The sequence below is a fragment of the Pempheris klunzingeri genome, chromosome 3 (assembly GCF_042242105.1).
Source record: "Pempheris klunzingeri isolate RE-2024b chromosome 3, fPemKlu1.hap1, whole genome shotgun sequence".
NCBI lineage: Eukaryota > Metazoa > Chordata > Actinopteri > Acropomatiformes > Pempheridae > Pempheris > Pempheris klunzingeri.
This window is the reverse complement of record NC_092014.1, coordinates 13,117,494-13,140,876: the sequence shown is the minus strand read 5'-3', so window position 1 is coordinate 13,140,876 and position 23,383 is coordinate 13,117,494. Positions and strand designations below refer to the sequence as shown.

Genomic DNA, 23,383 nt, shown 5'->3' with positions numbered 1-23,383 from the left:
TACCCCCTGCCTCACGTTCCATCTTTGTTTGCTCAGAGAAGGACAGGAAGTTGTCTTACGGCTGTAAAATTGGTGTTTGGGTGTCTCTGTCAGCAGATTGAGAGCCACCCACTGGACCCACGGTATCAGAACAAATCAGACTGAGATATGGGATTGTGTGTGTGTGTGTGTGTGTGTGTGTGTGTGTGTGTGTTTGGCACAAACATGCATACTTGTGTGTGTGTGTGTGTGTGTTTCTTTTTAAAATGTACTATATCAGTTTGAGCTATAGCTCTGTGGATAATTGGTTTGGTGAAATAGTGCTGAGTGTCTGTGGCTCTGGTGGCCTTCTCTCTCTCTCTCTCTCTCTCTCTCTCTCTCTCTCTCTCTCTCTCTCTCTCTCTCCCCCGTCTCTCTCTCTCTTGTGTATGTGTGTGTGTGTACGAGTGTGAACGAGTCTGCAGTGTTTTATAGATAAACCAATATCTGCGCTTCCAGCCTTTACTCTCTATTTCACACAGAGAAGTGCTCCACAAGGAGTTCACAATAAAGACCTTCTCTTCTCTTCTCTTCTCTTCTCTTACCATTATTACAGCATTAATAATATGAACATATACGAATATATATATATATTTGTTTATATGTAAATATCACTGTCAGTTTATATGTTTGTTTATATGCTAGTGATAAAGATAATGTGAGACACCTGTGATCCTGCTTTCATCAATGAAGGCACTGAGTATGTAACTCACACAGGGTGTGGCGTTGTACTTTTGGTATTTTCGCGGATAAGGGTACATGGTGCACCTGCTCAAGGTGGGATTAAAAGTAATCTGTTATCATCTCCCCTCGCTTCGGTTAACAGGGAGTCACCAAAATACCAAGCAGGTGTAGCTGAGGGAAAAAAAATGAACACCGCCCCAGGAAGATTTAACTTCACCAGAGCAAATCAATGCCTTGTGCAAAGCACCTGCATGACAACAAGGTCTCTACTGCTGTAGTGGAGTAATCTCAGTTGGACAGTTCTTCAGGACTCATGGTGCTAGCACAGCAATAAATGGTGTGTCCTTTGACAATCCTAATTTGATTTATAGGCCTTTTTCATTGCAGACAGGTTGGCATTGCTGTCATTACAGGAAGCACATGTGGAACTAATAGCATTGCTATTATTATTCATATATTAACTATTGTCGTGCTTTTCAATGTTACCATATTGCTAATTATTAGTCATATTCCTATTGTCTTTGTATGCCTTGTATTTAACTGTCCCAGTTAGTCGTGTCAGTGAGACTGCATGCACCAACACCAGACTCCTGGATTTCAAACACCTAAACAGAAAAGAGCCGTCATTTATATTATTAATTACACCTGTGCTTTTTATCCCATGACAAGTCGAAATGCCACCTGTGAAAAAGGTCTATCACACTCACAAAAATCTGACTTGAACCATCTGTAGAGCTGACACCTATGTTTCTCTGCTGTGATAAGTAACATTGCCATATGCTGGATGACACTCATCAGAATTTCCCTGACCTGCTCTGCTGTCTGCCTCTCATATTTAGAAACTGCCACGTAGACAAGCTGATGCTATGGCTGTACATTTCACACTTACATCTGTCATCTTTTATGCTGCTAGCTGAATTATTTTTGTGTTGAAGTCATTTTTGCACCTAGTTTGTTTGTACGATGGCCTTGAAATCGGTGAGTGATCAGCACGTTCAAAACATTACAAAGGACTGGCTATTTCAGTTTCCTTTTTAATCTCAAATCATTGTATCACAGTGGTTTCACATGCCACTTAAAGGGGAACCACAGATTTTACACTCCAAAGTCTGTTGACAGAGAGTACTTCTATGTATGTGGCAAAAGTTGTATAAAGTGTTTTGTGGCTCCAAATCTGGTAAACATAGTTTTATTGTTCTCAAGAGATGTCAGTTAAAAACTACAAGTTTTAAAATGAAAAAAACTCTCGGGGTGTGGAGTTAGAAAGAAGTTAGCTGTCCAGAGCTCAGTAACCCACTCCTCATATATGCCCACATATAAAAGAAGTGGGTATAGGCTCTGAGTCTGAAAAGTTAAGCCAATGTGGAAGTGCCTTAAACTTGCATTATGTCTAATGGCCAGCGGGGCTCCACTATCTCCAAAAAGAAGTCTGATTGTATGGAAGTCTATAGGAATACGACCCTACTTCTTATTTGATTTGTTACCCCAGCAAACACGTTCCTAATGAGTTTATGGTCTCGAAAATCAAGATGGCAAAACTATAGACTCATAATGGTAGTCCACAAACCAATGGGTGACATCACAGTGCCCATGTTCACTTCTTAAATTCACTATACTGCTGTGTCAGAAATCACTCACTGTAGTCACTCAGTCACTACTCTATATATACTATGTACTATTCTGTATACTATAGTTAACCCAGTAGTTAGCTGCAAATCAAGATTCCAGACATGAATATTCACCATCATTTGGCATCATAAAAGTCGCATCACGATAGTTTTTACATCTTTATAATGCAGAGCATTGCATTGTGGGATTGTCAGCAGAAATCCCATTCCATTTTGGAATTTTTGAGGGCAGTATATCATGGGTATATTTACACACTCCGCATTTGGACAATTTAAATAAAATGGTGGAGAGTAAATGTAGTGCACTGAATAGTAAATTGGGAGTGTTTTCAAACACAGCAAATATCTTTGTTTGAGGTGAGCAGCTCAAGGCTACTACAGCAGCTACTGACAACACACTCAAATGTCTGACCGAGCTGCTAACAGTTGAGTTGCATTGTGAGTAATGTAGGCACCAGATTTCGATTAGGAAAAAGGATGCATTAAAGAAATAAAAGACAATATCTCTGGTTCTGCTGCAGTGATTTTGTTCCTTTTTTTTTTTAATTGTCTGACAATATTATAGGAGTGAAAGTCTAAATCAGTGGTGCTCTCTTTGAAAATGCCATTGAAAACAACTGTTTTAGTTAAATAGATATCCCCCCCCCCTTAAATTCTAATCTCTGAGACAAAATTAGCACCTGCTGATCTTGGTTGACTGTTAAACTATTCGTTGTACAAGCTGTGTTAACTGCAGATATGAAAGACATTAACGACTTCCCCTTTATGTGTATGTGCGTGTGTGTAGGTGCTGCCTCGTCAGACGTGTGGCTTGTTTACTCATACCATCTACTATAAAGAATACCCTGGTGGACCTAAAGAACTGGACAAAAGCATCCGTGGGGGAGAGCTGTTTCTCACTGTGCTACTCAACCCAGTGAGTCAGAGAAACCACATACACACGCACACACATGCACACTCACTATCAAACACACACACTTTCACATACAAACAGATATAGAGAGTGAGAAACAGGGAAGACTGTTGCTTTCTATTTTGATTTTTTGCACCTTAAAAAGGCACCAACTGTGTTTCCCGCTCTCTCTGTAAAGGTAACTTCCTCTCTGTCTGGTTCATTCTTTTTCATTTTTGCCTCTCATTTGTGTCTGTGCTTGTGTGTGTGCACGCATGTGTGTCTGTATGTGTGTCTCTTTCCTGTCAGGGGCTGTTTCTCACTGTGGAGCTGTGTTCATCTCCCCACTTTAAATTAGGTCTCACCACAGGGGGGTTGCTGTCACACACACACACACACACACACACACACACACACACACACACACACACGCACACGCACACACACACAGACACACATCCTTCCCCCCTTGCTTACCCCTGCTGTGTATGTCAGCTTAACTCAATTCTGCTTTGAATTAAGGAACAGAATTAGGTTTTTGGTGGCAGTTAAGATGCTCATCCACAGGCACGTGCTCACAAGCGCGTACACCCACACAGTGAAAGGTAGACATCCCCAAACAATGTCTCTCTGACTCAAACCGCACATGTGCACATGTACAAACACACACACACAAAAGATGCTCATAGACCAGCAGTAGGCTGGATTGAAGTGTCAGGTAGAGGAGTGGTGAACTAGAGGAGCTGTCAGAACTCAGCGAACATCTTAGAGTCAAGTGCAGCTTCACACAACAACCCAATCGAGTCCTTTCTTCTCTCTCTGCAGCACTTTGTCTCTGTCTGTCTTTCTTTTTGTTATTCTTTTTCTTTCTTATTTTGTCTGTAGTTCTTTTTCTTCAGTTTCTTTTTTTTTCTTGTCAGTTTTTTCTGTTTTTTTAATTCTGTCTGTCTTCTCTGCATGTCTCCACATTTTCACTGCTTTAAAGCGATTGCGATGCATAACATTTGCATTGAAATGCTGTACTGTGTTCTACTCTCAAATGACAGTTGATATGATAAGATAGGAATCTGTCTAAATGCCGTTCAAAAGAACTCTTATAATTGCTTAATTTTGCTGTTCCTGACTCTCCAGTACGTTCTGGGGACAAAGCCATTTGGTAAACACGTTTTACATTTCCCCAAGCAGGGACAATGGTTTTCTAATAATAACTCTGTTGTGATATTGGACTATACAAATAAATTGAATTGAATTGAAAAATTAATAGACAAAAACTAGGTGCTTGGGGTGGAGTAAGAACTACAGGGAGCATTTACCTTTTGTCTGTCTAAGTGGTGGAGTGATTTTGGGGGGCTCGATTCCTTGTTATGTTTTGTTACAGTAGGTGAGACAAATAGTATGAAAAGGGGAAAGTGCACCAGATGAATTGTCACCTGTGCCTATAAAAGTCCTCCTCACAGCTATTTTAACATACTTCATTGAATGCAAAACTCTGTAGTAGTTAGCATGAGCAGCACAAGCCAATGTGGCTGAGCAAACATACATACTAGAGCCTGACCGATACTGGATTTTTAGGGCTGATGTTGATACTGATATTATTTACTGATATTCATATATCAGATTATTTAATGTATTTATTTATTTATTTACTTACTTATTTAAAATAAATACTACACAGACAAGGTGCAAAATGAACCTTACGGTCAGGAAGTCGTTACTTGTAGCAGGACAGAAGTAAAGACTTTCTGGAGTGCCTTGTAAAAAAGCAAATGCCAAGGTTTTCAGGTCCAGTAGGGCATTATAATGTGATGTTATTGGAGATTTTAAAAGGAGGTACATTAAAAAGATGCCAGAATCTTTACAGGCATGGAAGTATGGAGTTCATAAAAAATTATTGACATGGCCAATTTGAACATAGTTGAAATCACAGACTTGCTCTTATAAAAGTATCCATCTCCACCTTTAAAACTTTAAATAATCTCTGCTGCTTTTTGGGACATAAAATCACCGTTTAGGTGGACTCTTACAGGAGCATCTTAGATGATGGCTGGACTGAGTGCCTCCAGAGTAAACACTGCTGCCCCATAAACTCAAAGCACCAAGTGATCCAATAGAGACTTGCCAAAAGGCTCCATGTCCTAAACACTCTATTTCTCCAATTCTCCGTCTTGCTTTAAGTGCAAATGCAATGAGGGAACCTGAGCTTATTTATTGCTTACTGCTTGATGTCCCTAAAAAATGTCCAGATATTTTTCAGTTCTGTGTAGAAATGTACCAACAAAGCCAAATACCCGACAGAGGAAGTACCACTTGACAAATAAAAAGTTGTCATTATTGCAAAACATATATACCAAGTCAAAATATTTAAACCTGGGCTACCCCAGTAATTATGATGCAGTACCTCCTTCCTCTCCTCCCTGGTCCCGGTAATGATAACAATAACTTGCCATGTGCAGCTATTATAATTTAAAGTTTAGTGTTGCTCGCTATAATTATGGTGTAATGCTATAATAGCATTATATAACAATAATGTGTGTAAGTGTGTGTGTGTCTGTCTGTCTGTCTGTTGATAGCTGCTCAAAGACAAAGGACCTAACAACGTTTTTGCTCACATCACCAGTGATGTCATCTCAGCATGAGCTCACAAACCAAAAGGGATGCCTCTGCGCACTCACTGTCCCTCTCTCTCACACACACACACACACACACACACACACACACACACACGCATGCACACAGAAACACACAGAGGCTAATTACATTTTTTTATCTTTTGTCCTTCTCTCTCGTTTCCTCCCTTTCTTCATCATTGTAATTTGAGATGAAACTCTCCTCTTGTTGTATCTTTTAATGAAGAGACCTATTAAAAGTAAAAGCATTTTAAGCTCTAAATGAGCGCTATCTGCCATGACGTACACATACACGCACGCAGACACACTCACACATACATGCAGGCTGATGATTTATTTTTACTTCGTCCTGCTATGTTTCCATTTGCAGACGCAAAAGCTGTCATTAGTGTGTGCACTTTGCGAGTGCAATCAATAGTGCTCTGTAGCTCACTGCTTTAGTCCCCCGGGGATTTCCTATTGTTTGATGATCTGCACGTTGGTAACATTGTCACTTTCCATTCAATTACTTAAATCACATTTGGCCTGTGGTGGCAGATCACCACTGATACAACAGACATATTAGAGGTGTGTTTGCATGTGCGTGTGTGTGTGTGTGTGTGTGTGTATATATATATATATATATATGGGTGCGCACATGTATAAATGTGTCTGTGTGCGTTTGGATACTTTTGTATCATTCCAGGCTGCATCAGCGATCATTGAGCTCCCCGTCTCACATAAGCTCGACTCATCGATTTGACGACCTAGACTCTGCAAACAGCCAATAGGGCACAAGTCATTCCCCAATAAATGGCCAGAGAGAGAGAGGGGTTGGGGGGGGGGGATGGAGGGGAAGAGGAGATCGAGAGGGGAGAGACAGGGGGAGCAGGGTGAGAAGGTGGCAGACAGATTGAGATTTAATTTTCAGGTCACGGCATCTTGTGTCACTTGAGAATCCAGACACATACAGAGGAAGTGATGCACATACAGGCACACACGCACATACACACACAAAAATACACACAAACACACACCAGTGCATATGTTTATGCGTCAGCATTTGAGTATCTGCGTATGTGTGTATGTGTATTTTTGTATAAATGTGTGTCTAGCTGACATAAGCAGAGCTGTAGACATATATCAGGGCTGACATTTAGCGCTTAGCTCTGCCACTAAGCTTGTTAGCCAAACACCAAATATCAGCACAATCTCCCTCCCTCCCTCCAAGCCCTGTTTTATCCAGTACTCACCCTCACATCCCCCACCTTTCCTCTCCTGCCCAGGGATCTGGTGGCCTCCTATCTCTCTCAATCTGTTTCTTTCTTTGTCTTTTTCTAATTCGCAACCTGTTCATGTTGACTTTGCTCACACATGTGAATCTTTCCACACTTCTTTTGTCTCATTACCACTCCTTACTTCCCTTTCTTGGGAGTCCCGTTGATTGGTAGTGAATGCTTTGGCAACTCTTCAACACATACAGGCTTTCTCTCACATACACACACACACACACACACACACACACACACACACACACACACACAATAAGCCACAATCCAAACAGGAGGAGAAATTACAAAGTGAGAGTAAAGCAGTGAAAGTAGTCAGAATGGAAAGGTGCCAGAAGATGTTGACTGGAGCAGGCAGAATAAATTGAATCGAAATCATTTGCTGTATTGACGTTCAGCTTTCAATTATCCACTGATGAGACAGAGACAGCGAGATGGACTCCGAGAATGGAAGAGAAACCAGGGAGGAGGGGTTGTAGGCTTCTTTTTAGTAGCAATAACAATTCAATCAGGGAGAAATGTATGTGGAACTAAGTGGTCTGTAATGGGAAACAGGCTGCTACAGCTACACATCGAAGGAGAGAGAAAGCAGCAGAGATGGACAGGCAGTGAGAGAGCAGTAGGCAAGAGGCAAACAGACAGACAGATAGGCAGATAGACAGACAGACAAATCCATCAGCAACCAAAGGCCAGTAAAACAAGTAATTTTTTCTAAAATGCAATCATGTTAGAGGGGATTGGAACATGTCACAAACTCAAATACATGACTGGTGCTTCTCTTAATCTTCGGAGACATGGCATTTGTGTGTGTATGTGAGTGTCTGTGTGCCCATGCGTTCATGTGTGCATAGAGTTTGAAGAACATCACTCCATGTTGGACTGACATGCTTCATCAGAGCATCTAGGTCAGCAAGAGATCGGGGAGAGAAGAAAAAAAGAAAACGTAAAGTGACTTTTTGGAACAGACGAGAGAGTGAGAGCAAGACATTAAAAGGATGAGAGAGGAGGGAGGAAATGAAGCTGCGTAGGAGCAATGAGAAGAAAAGACAAGGGACAAAGATTAAAAGAGGGATGCTGCGGGGTTGGGTTTATTTTTCTCATTTTTACACTTCTCTCCCAGTCGAGTTCCAAGTATGATTTGAGCCCAATTCTGGTGTTAAATTATTAGCACAGTATTCTTTATTAAAGGCACATAAGGGACTCAAAGCAATCCAATATTCAGGAAATGAGACGTGGCACTGGATGCAGAGAAAAGGTTTATATGGTTCAGTTAATTGAATTCTTAGCCACAGTGAGTTCTTCCACCAAAAAGGTTTGGGGCTTACACTGTGTCGGGAGATTAACACGCTCTCAAGTGGCTTTTTTGTTTTTTAATTCAGACTCACCTGCCAAGGTTACTTTCTCGATCTCTCCCTGTCTTACCCCTGCCCCCCTCCCTCACCCACCCTCCCCACCCCCCTACTTTTTTCTCTTTTTCTGCAGTTCTCCAATTACAAACGCAAATCATCTTCTCTTTCCCCCTTTGTTTAATTTGGCAGCCAGTGCTTAAGCTCCATAATGAATGTTCAGTGTTCAATAACCCTCGTACCCACCCCCACCCCCTGTTTTCCTTTTATTTCATGCACATACACCACATGCACGTATATACGCTACACTACGTCCCCTCACAGCCTGAGTCAGACATCATAGAGTATTGAGTGGTTTGAAAGGAACATAAATCACTTTTTGATCACCTTGCCTGCTTTCAAAAAAAGCACAAAACAACACAAAGAAGGAGCGGTGGGAGACTTTGAAACAGTTTAGAGCATCTTATGTATTTGTTAGACCTGTTTGCGTTCACTGTATATCAGCCCATTGTATTTTCATTTTATAATCTTCCTCCCCTTCTTTTTCTTTTCTCAAACATGGTAGCACGCCACGTTAAGTATTCCCTCTCAATCCCAAATGTGAATAGATGTTGCCGGTGAAACACTGTCGAATTTAATTTTACACTTTTCTAAGAGTGATGCTTCAAGCTCTCCATTTATGCTCTGAAGGTTTCGGGTTTTTGACATTGTGATTCATTGGAGAGAAGGAGCAAGCAAACATTTCTTGTGTTTCTGTTGTTCCTGGTCGTTCCTGGTTGAGTGCTTGGTGATGCTTTGACAGGGGTTCCACATTGTTGCTCTAATGTCAACTAGATTGATATGAAGCAGGCAGGGCTGGATGGTGCACTGCTTAGAGTGAGCACAAGATAGGAAGGTAATGGCAGATGCACACAATTGCGCTGGTGTACACAAACGCACAAATGCAAAAACAATTACGCTGACATGCGCAGACACTCACACACACATAAAAAAAATGACTCTGACATGCATATCATTGCTCCGTGCTTTTCTTTCTCTGTTGACACACACAGACCCACACACATGTCGGGTCCATCTTGCTGCCTCCCACAGTGTGTCCAACACACACACACACACACACACACACACACACACACACACTCACACTCACACACACATTCCTCCCATCAGTATTCGGGGGCAATCAGTATTCCGAACAGCTTTCCAGGTCGGCCGGACGCTGATCCATCAAACCCCGACACTGTGTCGCTTTGTATCTACGGCAACCTTCAGCTTTAAATAGGAGCACCGACAGTCCTCTGTCACTAGGAAATTCACTGTGTATGCTTGTGTGTGTCTTTATATGTATGTGTGTTCACATTCAATGGCATTCTCCCAAATATACTGACACACAATTCTTCATGCACACACACAGACGCACACATGCTCCCATCCACCAAATAATTCATATCTTAATGGCTGATGTTACCGTTTCATCCAGACACTTCACGTTCCCAAGCTCCCTCCAATCACAAAAGAAGCCTGTGTGTGTGTGTGTGCGCGCATTTGTCTGTAGCAGCTATCTTAGCTTGTCTCTTTGATCAGCCTATAAAAGCACTGAGGCGTGGACAGATAGCCTGGGCCAACACACTATCGCTCCTTCATTCCCTCTGAGTCTCTCCTTCTCCCTCACACACATTAACCGTCATGAACACCCACAGACACACTCTCAAACACTTTCTCGTGTGTAGCTGCATCTCTCTCTCATCACCCAGTGGCTATGAGGAGTATTGTGCTGCCTCCTCAGGTTTATCTTTCAGGAGTGGTGAATACATCCATTTCAGTTTATCTGTTTTCCTCTTTGTACTTGAAACCGTATTGCACTGAAAGTTAATGTACAATCTTACATAACAAAAGTGAGTGTGTCTGTGTCACTTTGCAAAGTGATTGCAAATATTGATACCCAGTGGACAGCTGCAGTGTTAGTTGCTTTTAAACCATCACACAGTGAGAAATAATCTGTTTGCTTTCTACTGCAGTCACAACAACAGAAATTAGATTTACTGCGCTGCCTCAGTTTTTCACAAACATGGGAACTTGGGAAATGAGATTTTGACTTTATCACAATTTTGCACAACACAATAAGTATGTATTTCTTTCTCTCCATTCCTTTCCCTTTTGCTCTCTATCCCCCTACTCTGTCTCTGTTCCTCCACCCTAGATCAGTATATTCATGACTCACCTGTCTAACTATGGCAATGATCGACTGGGTCTTTACACATTCGTCCACCTGGCATCCTTTCTTCGCTCATGGACAAACCTGAAGCTCCACACACTCCCACCCCTGCAGCTAGCACACAAGTACTTCCAGCTTTTTCCCGAACAAAGGAACCCCCTATGGCAGGTGTGTATGTGTGGGTATTTGCCCAGGTGTATGGGCTTCTGTACATTTGCTCTGTGCAATTTTGTTTAATAATATATTCTAATTATGACTAAAACAAATTGCGTGTGCAATGTGATATGGAAATTGATGCCCATTTTCTTTTTCACTGTACAAATTACAATGATTTAAATTAAATGAGACAATTTCCACAATGCCAATTGTGTCTCAGAAACCTGACAAAGAAACCTATGTAACTGTTATTTAATCTGATTTACGTATGATTTATATGATTATTTTTGCCAGTGATTCATTACTATTCCAGACAATGAAGTTCTGAGGATTTAATTGTAAAAGTTGGTTTTCTATTTTTAGAATATTTAATCGTATTGTTTAAAAATGTATATGCAGCAATCTCATCCAGGCTTATGTGAACTTGTGGTGCCCCGTAAGCCCATGCTGGCTAGGAATAATTGTATGCATATTACAATAACAAGCACTTAACTCTATGTAGGAAATCCTCCATGCACTAGATGTATGGATGCATTAGTTTTTGTGTGAATTATATGTACATCATTACTTTGACCTCTTATCTGTGCCTCTGTAGAATCCATGTGATGACAAACGACATAAAGACATCTGGTCTAAAGAGAAAACCTGTGACAGGTTACCCAAGTTCATGGTCGTAGGACCACAGAAAACAGGTAAGTTACACACAAACACGCACTCAGACATGCACATGCAACGAAGAAACTCCTACTGTGTGCCCAGGTGTCTAGAGCCTCAACATCAGAGCCCATTCATTTAATCCCCCTCGCGCCTTTGGTCCTGTCAGAGGGAGACAAAGGAGGAGGCTCTCACCTCCTTTCTTCCTTCCACATACTATTTACTTATGATGCATAGAGATACAGTGCTGAGCTACCACCCTCTGCCTCTTTCTTTTTATTACTTTGTCTCTGTCAAAAAGCCAAAAAGAAGAGCATGTTATTAAAAAATCTGTATACACTACTTAGATCCACAGTGCTGGCTTCATGTGATCTCAGGAATTCTAATTGCTGTTGTTTGGCAAGAGAGGTGAGGAGGTCCGGTAACGCTGCTAATTAACCAGATGATAATGTCCTAAATGGGAGGAGGGGTCACTATAGCAACATTAGCAGCCCAATAACAACTACAGCACAATAAAATCTCATTTTAGTGGAGGGTATGGCATGCATGTCTGGCATATTAGGAAACCAATAGGACACAGGGTGAGGGAGGATGTAACAGGATGTGTGGGAGTAAGCACGAGGGGGATGGGGTGAAAAGAGAGCTGCTGAGGGTAAGACAGAGGGCACGACCAGAGCCCCAGTGCTGATTGGTGTCAAACGGTTTTAAATCATTGGATGGTGAGGCCTGTGATCTTTGCAGACACAGACGCACACGCACACACGCGCACACATATAGTGTATCCTCAGCAAGATATAAATCTTGCGGAGAGGAAAAAAATCATCCAGTATGGATCAGTGGATGACAGCTCTCACACATACTGATACACACACGGACTGGTCTCTGCTGAGCTGAATTAACGAGCCAGTTATGAATTATGCCCTTTCTTCCAGGAACGACAGCACTTTATCTCTTCCTACTCATGCATCCTTCCATCTCCAGTAACTTTCCCAGTCCAAAGACTTATGAGGAGGTCCAGTTCTTCAACACCAATAACTACCACAAAGGAATTGACTGGTGAGAACACACACAAACACACATACCTCTGACTTCATTTCTCTCTCTCTCTTTTTTATTAGCCAGAAACTAAGGTGAAATTAAAGATTATAAACAACCCCCTTTTTCTTTTTGCAGACTTATTGTAGACTGTAATGTGTCTTGCAGGCATCAATGCTACATTAAGCAGTGTAAAGCAGCTCAACAATATCTTCAAAATGATCTTTTAAGCCTGAAAACACAAGCCAACAGACATATGGCTGCCTAAATTGACCCATAAATGGGTTGCTTAGCTGACAGAGAGACAGCTGGTGCAGTCTCCAAAGTCATCCAGAGAATTCTTCATGAAACAATGTTCAAATTATATTGTCAAGTTTATTTTAGACTCACTGTCTTGGTGCAGATTAGGGCCACACCTTGGTGACTTTAGAACATGTATCTGACTTTGAAAAATGTGTAAAACATTGCAGTGTACACTTGAGGTGCAGTAATGCTGAGGTATGAGGCGTGTATCATGAGTATGTGCATGTGTATTTGTAACTCTTCTCAATTTTCTGTGTGCCTGCTGCCTCAGGTACATGGAGTTTTTCCCTGTGCCCTCTAATATTACCACGGACTTCCTGTTTGAGAAGAGCGCTAACTACTTCCCCTCAGAGGAGTCCCCGCGGCGAGCTTCTGCCCTGCTGCCCAAGGCCAAGATCATCACCCTGCTCATCAACCCCTCTGACAGGGCCTACAGCTGGTATCAGGTACGTACACAAACACACAGAATATATTAAGTGCCAGTGACAGCACATGCATTATTTTTAACTCTCTAAAGCTGTCTGCTTTATCATATGACATGCTTCATCTATGTATGGATTTTAATTGAGTTCTTTATCCAAGACTGTTTGGAGCTTGATTTCTGTCTGTGTCTGTGTGTGTAAAGTTAATGAGCCTGATTTATTTACACGTCTCAATGTGGGAAATGTCACAAGATCCAGAAATCCTCTGCTGAAGTCTCTTTGATTAATGAGACATGAATGTCAACAGCGTGGCAGCTCAAAAGTTATGTCATTGTCCGCGATGAAAATAGTCTCTCATGCAATGTTTTGGATATATTGATTTTTAAGAGGGTGAATTAGATCAAGCTTATGTGGCTGTGTCTGCTAACCATCCCAGCATCAAAGAGCTCACGAGGACCATGCAGCCCTGCAGTTCACCTTCTATGACGTCATCAGCGCAAGACCGGGAGCGCCGGCCGAGCTCCGATCCCTGCAGAGCCGCTGTCTCATCCCTGGTCTTTACTCCACACACCTGGAGAGGTGGCTCACTCACTACCCTGCTAACCAGGTATGCACAGATACAGTCAATTGCATTCTATTGCACTGCAACAACAAACACACAGAGATTATAAAGTGTGTCATTTTAAAGCCTGACATTGATTTTATAAGATGAGACTTGTTGTTCACAACTTTCAAAGAGAGGGAAAGAAAGGAAATACATTTTTTAGATTAAATGCATTTACTGATGTTCATTGTGATCGGAGATAGCTGGTAAATTTATAATATAGGATGTGTTTTGCTTTGTTTAAAAAAACATTTTGTGATGGGAGTTACCTAATAACACTTCTGACATTGCCTGCACGAATTAGTAAGAAATACACCATAAGAAAGAATAAGGTAAAATGTGAGTGATTAAAGTGGAGCAAATTGCCTAAATGTACCGAGTGTTACAGTATGAATCTACCTGTGTGTAGGTGATGATCATAGATGGCCATCAGCTGAGAACTGACCCTGCAGCAGTGATGGATGAAGTCCAGAAGTTCCTGGGAGTTACTCCTCACTTCAACTACTCCCAGGCCCTCACGTAAGACTCTCTTGCTTTCTCTCTTTAGTCTCTTCAATCCTTGGCCTCCTGGGTAACGGCACCTTTCACCTTCCGTGCAGTGTGATAGAAATGACGCTACAGATTGAAGTTGTGACTTGACTCCAAACCCAAATCTGTGTGAAGCCTGACATCTACTGGCGAACAGCAGGGTACTAAACTGGCCACCTCCTCTTTGCCAGCGTTTAGTGCCAGGTGGTGTCATTCTCAAGTACAACAGGCAGTGACATCACCTGACACCAAAGATCAGCCAATAGCAGATGGTCAGTTCGCCACTTGCTTTGGGCTGTCTCAGTTGATGCTTTTAAAAAGCAGCTGAAAACATATGTATTCAAACTGGCCTTTTTCTCGCCTCCTGCTGTCGTTTATGGGTTATGATTGGTGTGTTTTTAGTATGTTTTTAGATCTTATAGCTTCCTCTTATAGCTGATTGTTGTTTCTTTTACTGTTTTTATGATCTTATTTAGGATTTTATCACACATATTTTGTTTTTATTTCCCCTTTACTCCTGTGATGCACTTTGCGATTTTGTTCTGTGAAAAGTGCTATACTAAATAAACTTGACTTTACTTACTTTGGGCCATTACATATCTGCCTTTACACAGATTTAAGTTTAGACTATTTTCAGTATTTGAATGAAAGAAACAAAGGCAGTGTGTCGCCACAACAGAGATACAGAGATACAAGACAAAAAGGAGAAAAGAAACAGCAAGTGTGGAGTGGAGACATCTAATGGCAAATTAACAAGAAAAAGTAGTAAAAAGGAGTATTACATGCAAAATGTAGCAGGTTATATTGCGTCCTGCATTACTTTTATTTAGAATGGCTCGATTAGCCTCATTTATTCTGACATTCTTGCTTGTATAACATAGATATATAATATAAGTTCATGAATAGTATTTGTCAAAAGACAGTCAAGTGATGGAGCCTCAACATGCTGAGTCACTGGCCTGGGATCAGATCCCTCCAGAGCGTTGACTGTCTCACTGACGCTGGCTGCCCGTCAGTGTCACAGCTGTCTGAATACATAAAAGTACGAAAGGTTAGTGCACTGCACAATGTCAATCCAATAGAACTAAAACGGCAAAGACACCATTGCTAGTAACCACGATAAATAACTAAAGCAACATCTATGAACTAAACAGCAAAGTAGGTACATGCAAAAGGGAGACATAATGGGTTTTATTGTTAAAGTGATATATGATGTTTACAGCCACAAATACAGAATATTCGTTTAATATACTCTAATATAACGTACCTTGAAGACGTAACATGAAGATACAGTTCCTGTAAAAATTCTCATGTAGCCATAGTCACTAAAGACCAACTGAATTGACTGGCGGAGGCACATTCTTAATAGCCGTGAATACAACTCAAAGAATGTGTGTGTGAACATGTGTTTATTCCGTAACACTGATATGATTCTGTGCAACCAATGAATTCAGATATTAATGGGTGTACTATGTTGGGAAGGGCGCCTGAAATATGCGTGTCAACAAGAGAGAATTAACTGCCGTTTCAACTCATTCTCCAGTAGAGATTTTGTATGTGAGTTTGGGAGGAGTGGTATAAACTGTTTATTTCTCAAGCATCACTCATCAGAATGCAATCTGCCTGCAAGCCCTCAAATCTCCAGACAGGGACATCTAGAATTTGTAGCACAGATTGGGACAGAGAGTGCCTCTGTCTTGAATCACAGGCCCACATGCATACAAATAATTTGTAAAGAGATGCATTTTGACAGAATAATAAGGAAGCTGTGTGTGTGTGTGTGTGTGTGTGTGTGTGTGTGTGTTTTGGGTGAAGACCGAGTTACACAAAAGCCTAATCTTTCTTTTCTCCTTCTCATTCTTTTGACATGGCAGCAGTCTGACAGATCCTCAACACTGCAGCCTATTTATTTAATCCCCCTCTCCTTTCTCTCTCCTGTCCTGTCAGAGGAAAAGTGAAGGAGAACCACTTAACTCGTTTTTCTCTTTTATTCACCCACTGATGCATGATGATAAAGAACAATATTTGCATCTCTGAGTCACATCCACATTAGCCCTTATACACCTACTGCTAAATAGCAGTTATAAGCACAATAATGCATACATTGTTACTTGTTCTAGTAATTTGTACTACTATATTGCAAAAGCTAGATGAATAATTGTATCTGTGTCTGCACATGCATGTACATGTGATATACACATTCACATAAACATTTTGATACACACATAAATCTATATACATATGAATTCATGCATATACGCTATATACACATGACAACAAGCACATGTATTTACAAGGGTGCTTTGCTCTGAAAGCACCCACTGTCTCCTTTCCTGTGACAGTTTGTCACATAATATGCTGTTGGGGTGCAATAGTCTTTGCACTCTCCTAATGCATGCAGGCAGTTTGGCTTCAGGAGGGATGCTGATAGAGCCAATATGGGAACATTATAGAGGCAGCTGATTTATCAAAATACATCTCCCTCACATTTTTGTTTTTGTTTTACGATTCCATCTCAGGCACACTCATACTTACGTCCCCCATTAATTATACGGTATCTCTCTTATCTCACTATTGTTATTATCTCTGCTTCAAAGCTATGTTATCTGATGTCTGCTCCTCTTCCCAATAGTGAAGTTTTGATCTTTACATGGTAATGAACCTGTAAACAATGGCTGTCAGCTGATCAGCTACATTTTCCGTCTTGTTTTTTGTCTTGAGTGATTCTCAATTATAGAGAACAGCTCCCTTTTGACAAAATCCATCATTGGAAAGAGACTTACTGAGGATACAAAACACTTTGGAGAAAATTATTATTATTGTTTTCAAATTCATTATCAAATTTAAATGACAATGGAAAGCAGTAAATCAATGAAAAATAATCACAGGTGCGTCAGATGTCACAATAAACAGTAAACACAGTAAACCAAACCAACAAGTTAAATAATCACATTTTGAAATTACATTTACAGAGAAGGGAGTGAACAAAACAAAGTACAGCTCATGCACATTTCTAATTCTATCTTACCATCTCATACAAAACTAGTAATGCAATAATCCATCAACAGTGGATTACTGTATTAACCAACCAATAAGCTATACTCATGATTATTGTGTGTCTGCATGGGACAGAAAGAGAAAGAGAGAGAGAGTGAGAGAGAGACAGAGAGAGAGAGGGCACAGTGAAGAGGAGAGACATGGGGAGGGAGGGCTATGGAGACAGAGAAAGATGAAACGAGGCAGTGCACCAATCAGAGAGACACCGATAGCAGTAAGAGACAGAGCAGAGAGTGTCTTGAATGCATAGTGACATTTATGTCTGGTCTGTGTGAGATGGTCTCACTTTTTCAACTGTAATTTCTGCCATGAAGAGATACTGCTTCATATCCGGACCAATACTGGACTTGCCTCTCGTTAATTTTTAATGCAGATTTCGCTGATTGTCTTCTGTGTATTTATTCTCTCTGTTTATTTTTTCTCAGGTTTGACCCTCAGAAGGGCTTTTGGTGCCAGCTCCTTGAGGGAGGAAAGACAAAATGTTTGGGAAAGAGCAAAGGAAGAAAGTACCCTCCTATGGAGCCAGAGGTAAACTCCTACATTTCTATTGGAGAAAAATAATAAATGCATTAAATTAAATTTTCCAAGAAAATAATTTTGAGGAAAGACAAAAAAAAAAAAAAAAAAAGCCTGACTGGCAGTGACAGCCCACAGTGCCCTCCATCGTTGTGGCAAAATTTCCCACAGGACTCAGCATTGGGGTGGAAACTGTGAGCCAATCTGACCCAACCAGAAAGTTACAACCTAATTATGAGGACTCAATAGTGACACAACACCCATGAGAGAAAGAGGATTGGGGGAGGAGGAGGGGAATGGAGGGAGGAAGGTGGAGGGAGAAAATCTAATCCATAAATCTCTGTCCTGGCTACTGATTCCGCAGAGGAGAGACCCAACCTGCAGACAATGAATCACACATTTGCTCTCACATGAAGACAAACACACATAGGTACAATTTGTCTTGCCGCACGTGCTCACACATGGCTAATGGTTGCGCCTCGGCGCCACCTGTAATTAAACTGTATTCGAGTCTCCACCAGGGGGACGGGAGGGGAGGACAGATGAGGAGAGAGGAGATGCAAGGAACACCAGGGAGGGGAAACAAGAGAGGCAGTGATGAGGAATGCACACAGGAGGGAGAGAGATAATGGATCTCGTGCATCCTTCATGTAATTTTCTTCCTCTCTCTAACCTCTCTTTCCTTAGCCCTGTTCATATCGCTCAACACTTAGTGGCCCCAAAGTCCTATTTAGGAGAAATAAACTCAGCTAAAGATAGTGGCACATCATTAATCTCTTTCAATATCTTTTTTGCCCCTTACTCCCATGCTGTCTTTCTTATTTTCTCCCCTAAATATCCCTCCCTCCAACCTGCACTTCTCACCTCTCCTCTCCTCTTTCCTTCCTTTTTTCTTCTTGCTCATGCCTCTCTCACCTTTCCTTCCTACTTCATTATCTTTCTACACTTCCTGTCCTCCTCATCTACCTCTTATCGAATCCTGACTCACCAACTTGCATTCTTTCCCTGTGTGCTTTATTTCCTCACTCCTTAATCCCCCATCTACATCCGCTCATCTTCTTTACCTATTTTTCTCTCACCTTTCCTCTACTTCCATCTTCTGTTCCCCTCCCATCTTCTTTTCCCCTCTTCTGTCTTAAGGCACATGAATATCTCTCCAGGTACTACAGGGAACACAACGTGGAGCTGTCAAAGCTGCTGCATCGTCTCGGACAGCCCCTTCCCTCCTGGCTAAGAGAGGAACTTCAAAAGGTCAGCAGCATCAATCTCTGTGACACCTATCTCACCAATTTATAAATGCAAGTTAAAATTTCTAAATGGATGTACATTAGAGCCCCTGAAAACATTAAAAACATTTTATTTACAAAGTTTTTCACTCTCAAAAATTCTGATCTGCTTCATCAGGAATGTGTGGGATCTGAGTGGGTGTTAGGTATTTTAGGCTGGTATGCCAGTCTTAATTTTGTTCTTAGATTAGTTCAATGCAAGTTAGACAGTTTCACAAAAAAAGACTTATTTTGAGCCTGAAAACTTAGTCACCCCCAGGCTAACTCAGAACTAAGATCCACGTTTCCATGGTGACAGTTGTTCATTTGAACTACCCTGAGCCTGAATGACGAGTTAGCAGCAGTACGGAGCCACGTTTAGGAAGCGACGTCCATGTTTTTTTTATCCTGTGTTGAGATTTTATGTGTTTCTTTTTGTATTTTTGCCTTCTTAGCATAATTTTCCCATAAAAATGTCCATGTAGCTGTTAAATTGTAACAACGAAGCAAAGGTTTTCTGCTGGAGTGAAAGCGGTGTGATGTGGTTGCTCAGTCAGCCATGTTTTTTGGTTGGAAAAATTTGCCCAGAATTTGATTTGTTGGTCCTACTTAAGACAGTCAAGAACAAGACAGTTTGTGCAACAAATTGATTTAGACATCTATCTGAAGCCTGACAATTAGTGAGCTCTAAGCCCTATTCAAAGTCTATCTGAAAAAGTGGCTCCAGATTTGACTGACAGAGCTAGCAGCATAAGTATGAAACCTCATTTAAGTCATACTATGAATTCTCATTTGATTTTGTTTCAACAGAAATCTCTTGTGCAAAATTACCTTTAGCTTTAATTTAAAGCATGCAAAGCAAGCAACAAGCAGTATGTTTGGATGTACAAATGGACAATATAAAATAAAAAACTCAAATATTGCTGGGTTGTGAAAAAAAAAAAGATATCTTCTGAGCATGATTACCTTGTAATCTTGTCGAGGTATTCAAAGCATGCACCTAAATGAGGCTTCATAGTGTGAGTGCTGTGGCTGAAAGCCATCACACCTAGATCTCTGCAGAGTCGTCTTTCTTTCTTCTCCCACTGCATTGCTCAGCAGTGTTTGTCTTTTTGTCTGTGGATTTGTTTGTGCTACAGTTTTTCACTGTTTACACATCAGAGGGAGCCACTCAACATGTCTGCTAAGGTTTTCCAGCCCATTTACAGCAATCACAGCATTTTTCTATCCTTTTTTCATGGTTGGCATTTGAATCAATAAGTAGACAAGATGTAATTAAATTACTTTCTCTCTCTCTTTTCCCTCTGTTCTGTGTTTCCCTCTCCACCCCTCCCCCTCCTTACCCCTTTCTGAAGGTTAGATAACCTTTGCATCAATGAACCAGGGTTAAAAGTCAAGGGGTTGGATGATCAGGAAGTGACCAGGAGCACCTGACCTTCAGATGCACTGTCTGTGGCCTTTGAAGTGAACCCTGAGGTGAAGGCGAGGACGGGGTGCCTTGTTTCACCTAGGAGCTGTGACACTGCTGAAGGGAGCAGGAGTCATGAAAGCAGGAAACTTTGGTGGACTGAAACTGAACTCTTGGATGGATGGATGGATGGATGGTGGATGGATGGATGGATGGATGGATGGGTGGATGGAAGAATGACAGTTTCAGGTGACTCGGACAGCTCTGAAGAAAGTGGGTTTAAAAGGAAGAACCACGTTATAATGACGAAGAGAACTATGGGAGACGTTTGGCAAGTCTTTGATGCCCAAACCCTGGTCTGAACTGTGGTGAACTCTCGTGCAGACCTGCACTGACTTTGATGGTTATTGCTACTATTATTACTATTATTATTGTTTTATTTTCACCTTTGATTTATGATGCCAGAGCAGCGCTGGTCAGCTGTGCGTGGTTCCCCTAGAGATGACTTTGCACTAAGTTCTGTTCCATGTATCTCCAAGACATTAAAAACACACCCTATGTGGTTTTGTTTACTTTTTTCTAGTTATTTTGTCACGAGTGTGAATAAGCAGGGAGGATAAGTGCATAGACTCAGGGTGAGTGACAGGCTGTTACTTTCCATAATAGGTTCTCATTGTTTTGTGAGTTAATTTTGTAAAGTGAAGCTAGTTTCTGGTAGATCTGGTAGCCTTATTCACCCTTAAGAGATGTCACTTAAGGCTGGAAAGTTCACTGGAAAGTATGAACTGGAAATGAGTCACTGAAGCAAGATGCATTGCCCGCTCATTATTTTCCTGTGACAAGCCATGCAGAGGAACGCCGTGTCCATTTAGCAGAGAGTGAGCGCTGATGATTTCGACATGAGTTTGTGGGAAGAAAATTGACCAAAATGAGCCTAATGGATATGACACTTCCAAGACCCTTTAAGTAGCTACTGTAACCGCAGGCAATTTTTGTTTTACCATTGTCTCATTTATGTCTCAACCTCTTTTTTCCCCCCTTTTGAAAACCAGTGGCCTATGTTGTTGAGCTTCAATTTGAATGCAAAAAACCCCTAAATGTCAAACACAGAAACCAAAATTAAAGAAAAGGATATGACTTGCAGCATAAGATGTTGTTTTTTTTTTTTTTTTAATGACCAAGCAACACAGATGAAGCATATTGTGCTTAGGCAGGCCTGCACACACACGAAGGGAAGTCACATAATGTTTATCCTGAATGGTTCACAATAGACTGTTGTCCTCTAAGGTAAGTGAAAATGACATACATGACAGTTTGCTGCTTGAGGAGCTTGTGCCTGTCAGGTATTACATCAGTCACCATTAACTAACCTGCATTATAATAATAGTAATGTTCTGTTTAAACAACAATTTTTGGTTTTATAACATAGCACAGAAATGTTAAAGGCAGATGAAAATCCAACATGGACAAACAACTAAATAGCAGACACACCACGTCCTATTTCTTAGTGAATTACTGTATCCTGAATTGCGCCACACGATGATAGATACATTTTATTACCGCTTGTCACACATGATACATTAGACCTCAATACATATATATGCTAATTAAGAAAAAGCAATACATTAGCATATATCTACAAACCTATTGCATTAATGTTAAATGTTCATAAATTTGTCTAGTCTGTCTGTCTTGAATCTGTCCAGCTCAACGGGGAAACACTGTCCAGGGAAACAAACAGATTCACTGTTTGTTTCCCTGGACAGTGTTTCCCCAAATTACACCAAAAATACTGTAACTTTGGAAGACATATATTCGACGTCACTAACTCAGACTGCAGAAACCGTGAACCGTGATCCTCACTATTATGTTTTAAGAGAGACTTGAAAAACTGTGAATCTTGTCTTTGAAGCACAACATGGTAATCAGATATATATCAGTCAGTGTTTGAGGGTGTGGGCAAATGTTTTGATGTACTGCGGTGAAGGTTACCAGATGAGATCGTATTTGTCAGTCTGCTGTTGGGCTATTATTTTCTCTGATCATAAAATGTAGAACATTTGTGATAAACCTTGAAAGTGATGGAGGGCTATGACATTACCCAAGCAACAGGATACGACATTTAACCATGAAGTCACAAAAGGCACCCACCATCAGATTTATGTCTTGGCAGTCTGTACGCCACTGTCCAAACAGGTCTGGACAATCAAAGTGGAGGATTGTACTTCATGAGGAATCAATCAAAACATCCAGCATCAGAAAGGCAGCAATGAAGGACAAATCCACAGGAATTGTCAGAAAGAGAAAACATGACCAATTTTGAAGAAGCCATGACATTTTTGATTCTTTTAACAAACCCTTAACAAATTTTACGCTCAAACAACCTCTATTTGGCAGATATGGATGAAAGCTGAAATAGACAGCACAGCTTTCTATAAATCATTATCTTAGTCTGTAATAGATTCCTCCCTGCAGTGGCCCATTGTGTTTGTAAGGAGCTAGAACTGGCTGTGCAAAAGGATGAAATAATTTCAGCTCATTTGGAACAACGTTTGATCCTTACTGCAGAGTTCACAGGGGCGGATTCAGACTAATTAAGTCTCTAGTCTGCATAGTTGTAATGTTTTTTGCTTTGTTACATTGTAGATTAAACAGATGGGTTCACAAAGAAAGGAGTAAAAGTACGTAGTGGTGTAGTTGTTGAGAAACAGCATATTTATTAGTTATGTCATTGGTGACAAAAAAGGTTCAGTCCAG

General features: G+C 40.9%; 1 protein-coding gene across 2 annotated transcripts in view; it reads left to right on the top strand.

Moving 5' to 3' along the window:
- ndst3 (N-deacetylase/N-sulfotransferase (heparan glucosaminyl) 3) overlaps positions 1-21,732 on the top strand; it is a 37,337-nt gene extending 15,605 nt beyond the window's left edge. Inside the window, exons 5-14 of one of the 2 annotated variants that reach the window (XM_070856455.1) lie at positions 3,118-3,246; positions 10,664-10,846; positions 11,430-11,526; positions 12,421-12,544; positions 13,098-13,272; positions 13,685-13,855; positions 14,262-14,371; positions 17,863-17,965; positions 19,094-19,204; positions 20,579-21,732. In XM_070856455.1, the coding sequence (XP_070712556.1) occupies positions 3,118-3,246; positions 10,664-10,846; positions 11,430-11,526; positions 12,421-12,544; positions 13,098-13,272; positions 13,685-13,855; positions 14,262-14,371; positions 17,863-17,965; positions 19,094-19,204; positions 20,579-20,608 (1,233 nt within the window). In that variant the 3' untranslated portion in view covers positions 20,609-21,732. Of the gene's footprint in view, positions 1-3,117; positions 3,247-10,663; positions 10,847-11,429; positions 11,527-12,420; positions 12,545-13,097; positions 13,273-13,684; positions 13,856-14,261; positions 14,372-17,862; positions 17,966-19,093; positions 19,205-20,573 lie in introns of both variants that reach the window. The other variant, XM_070856457.1, reaches the window with a different exon arrangement.
- The last annotated feature ends 1,651 nt before the right edge of the window (positions 21,733-23,383 follow it).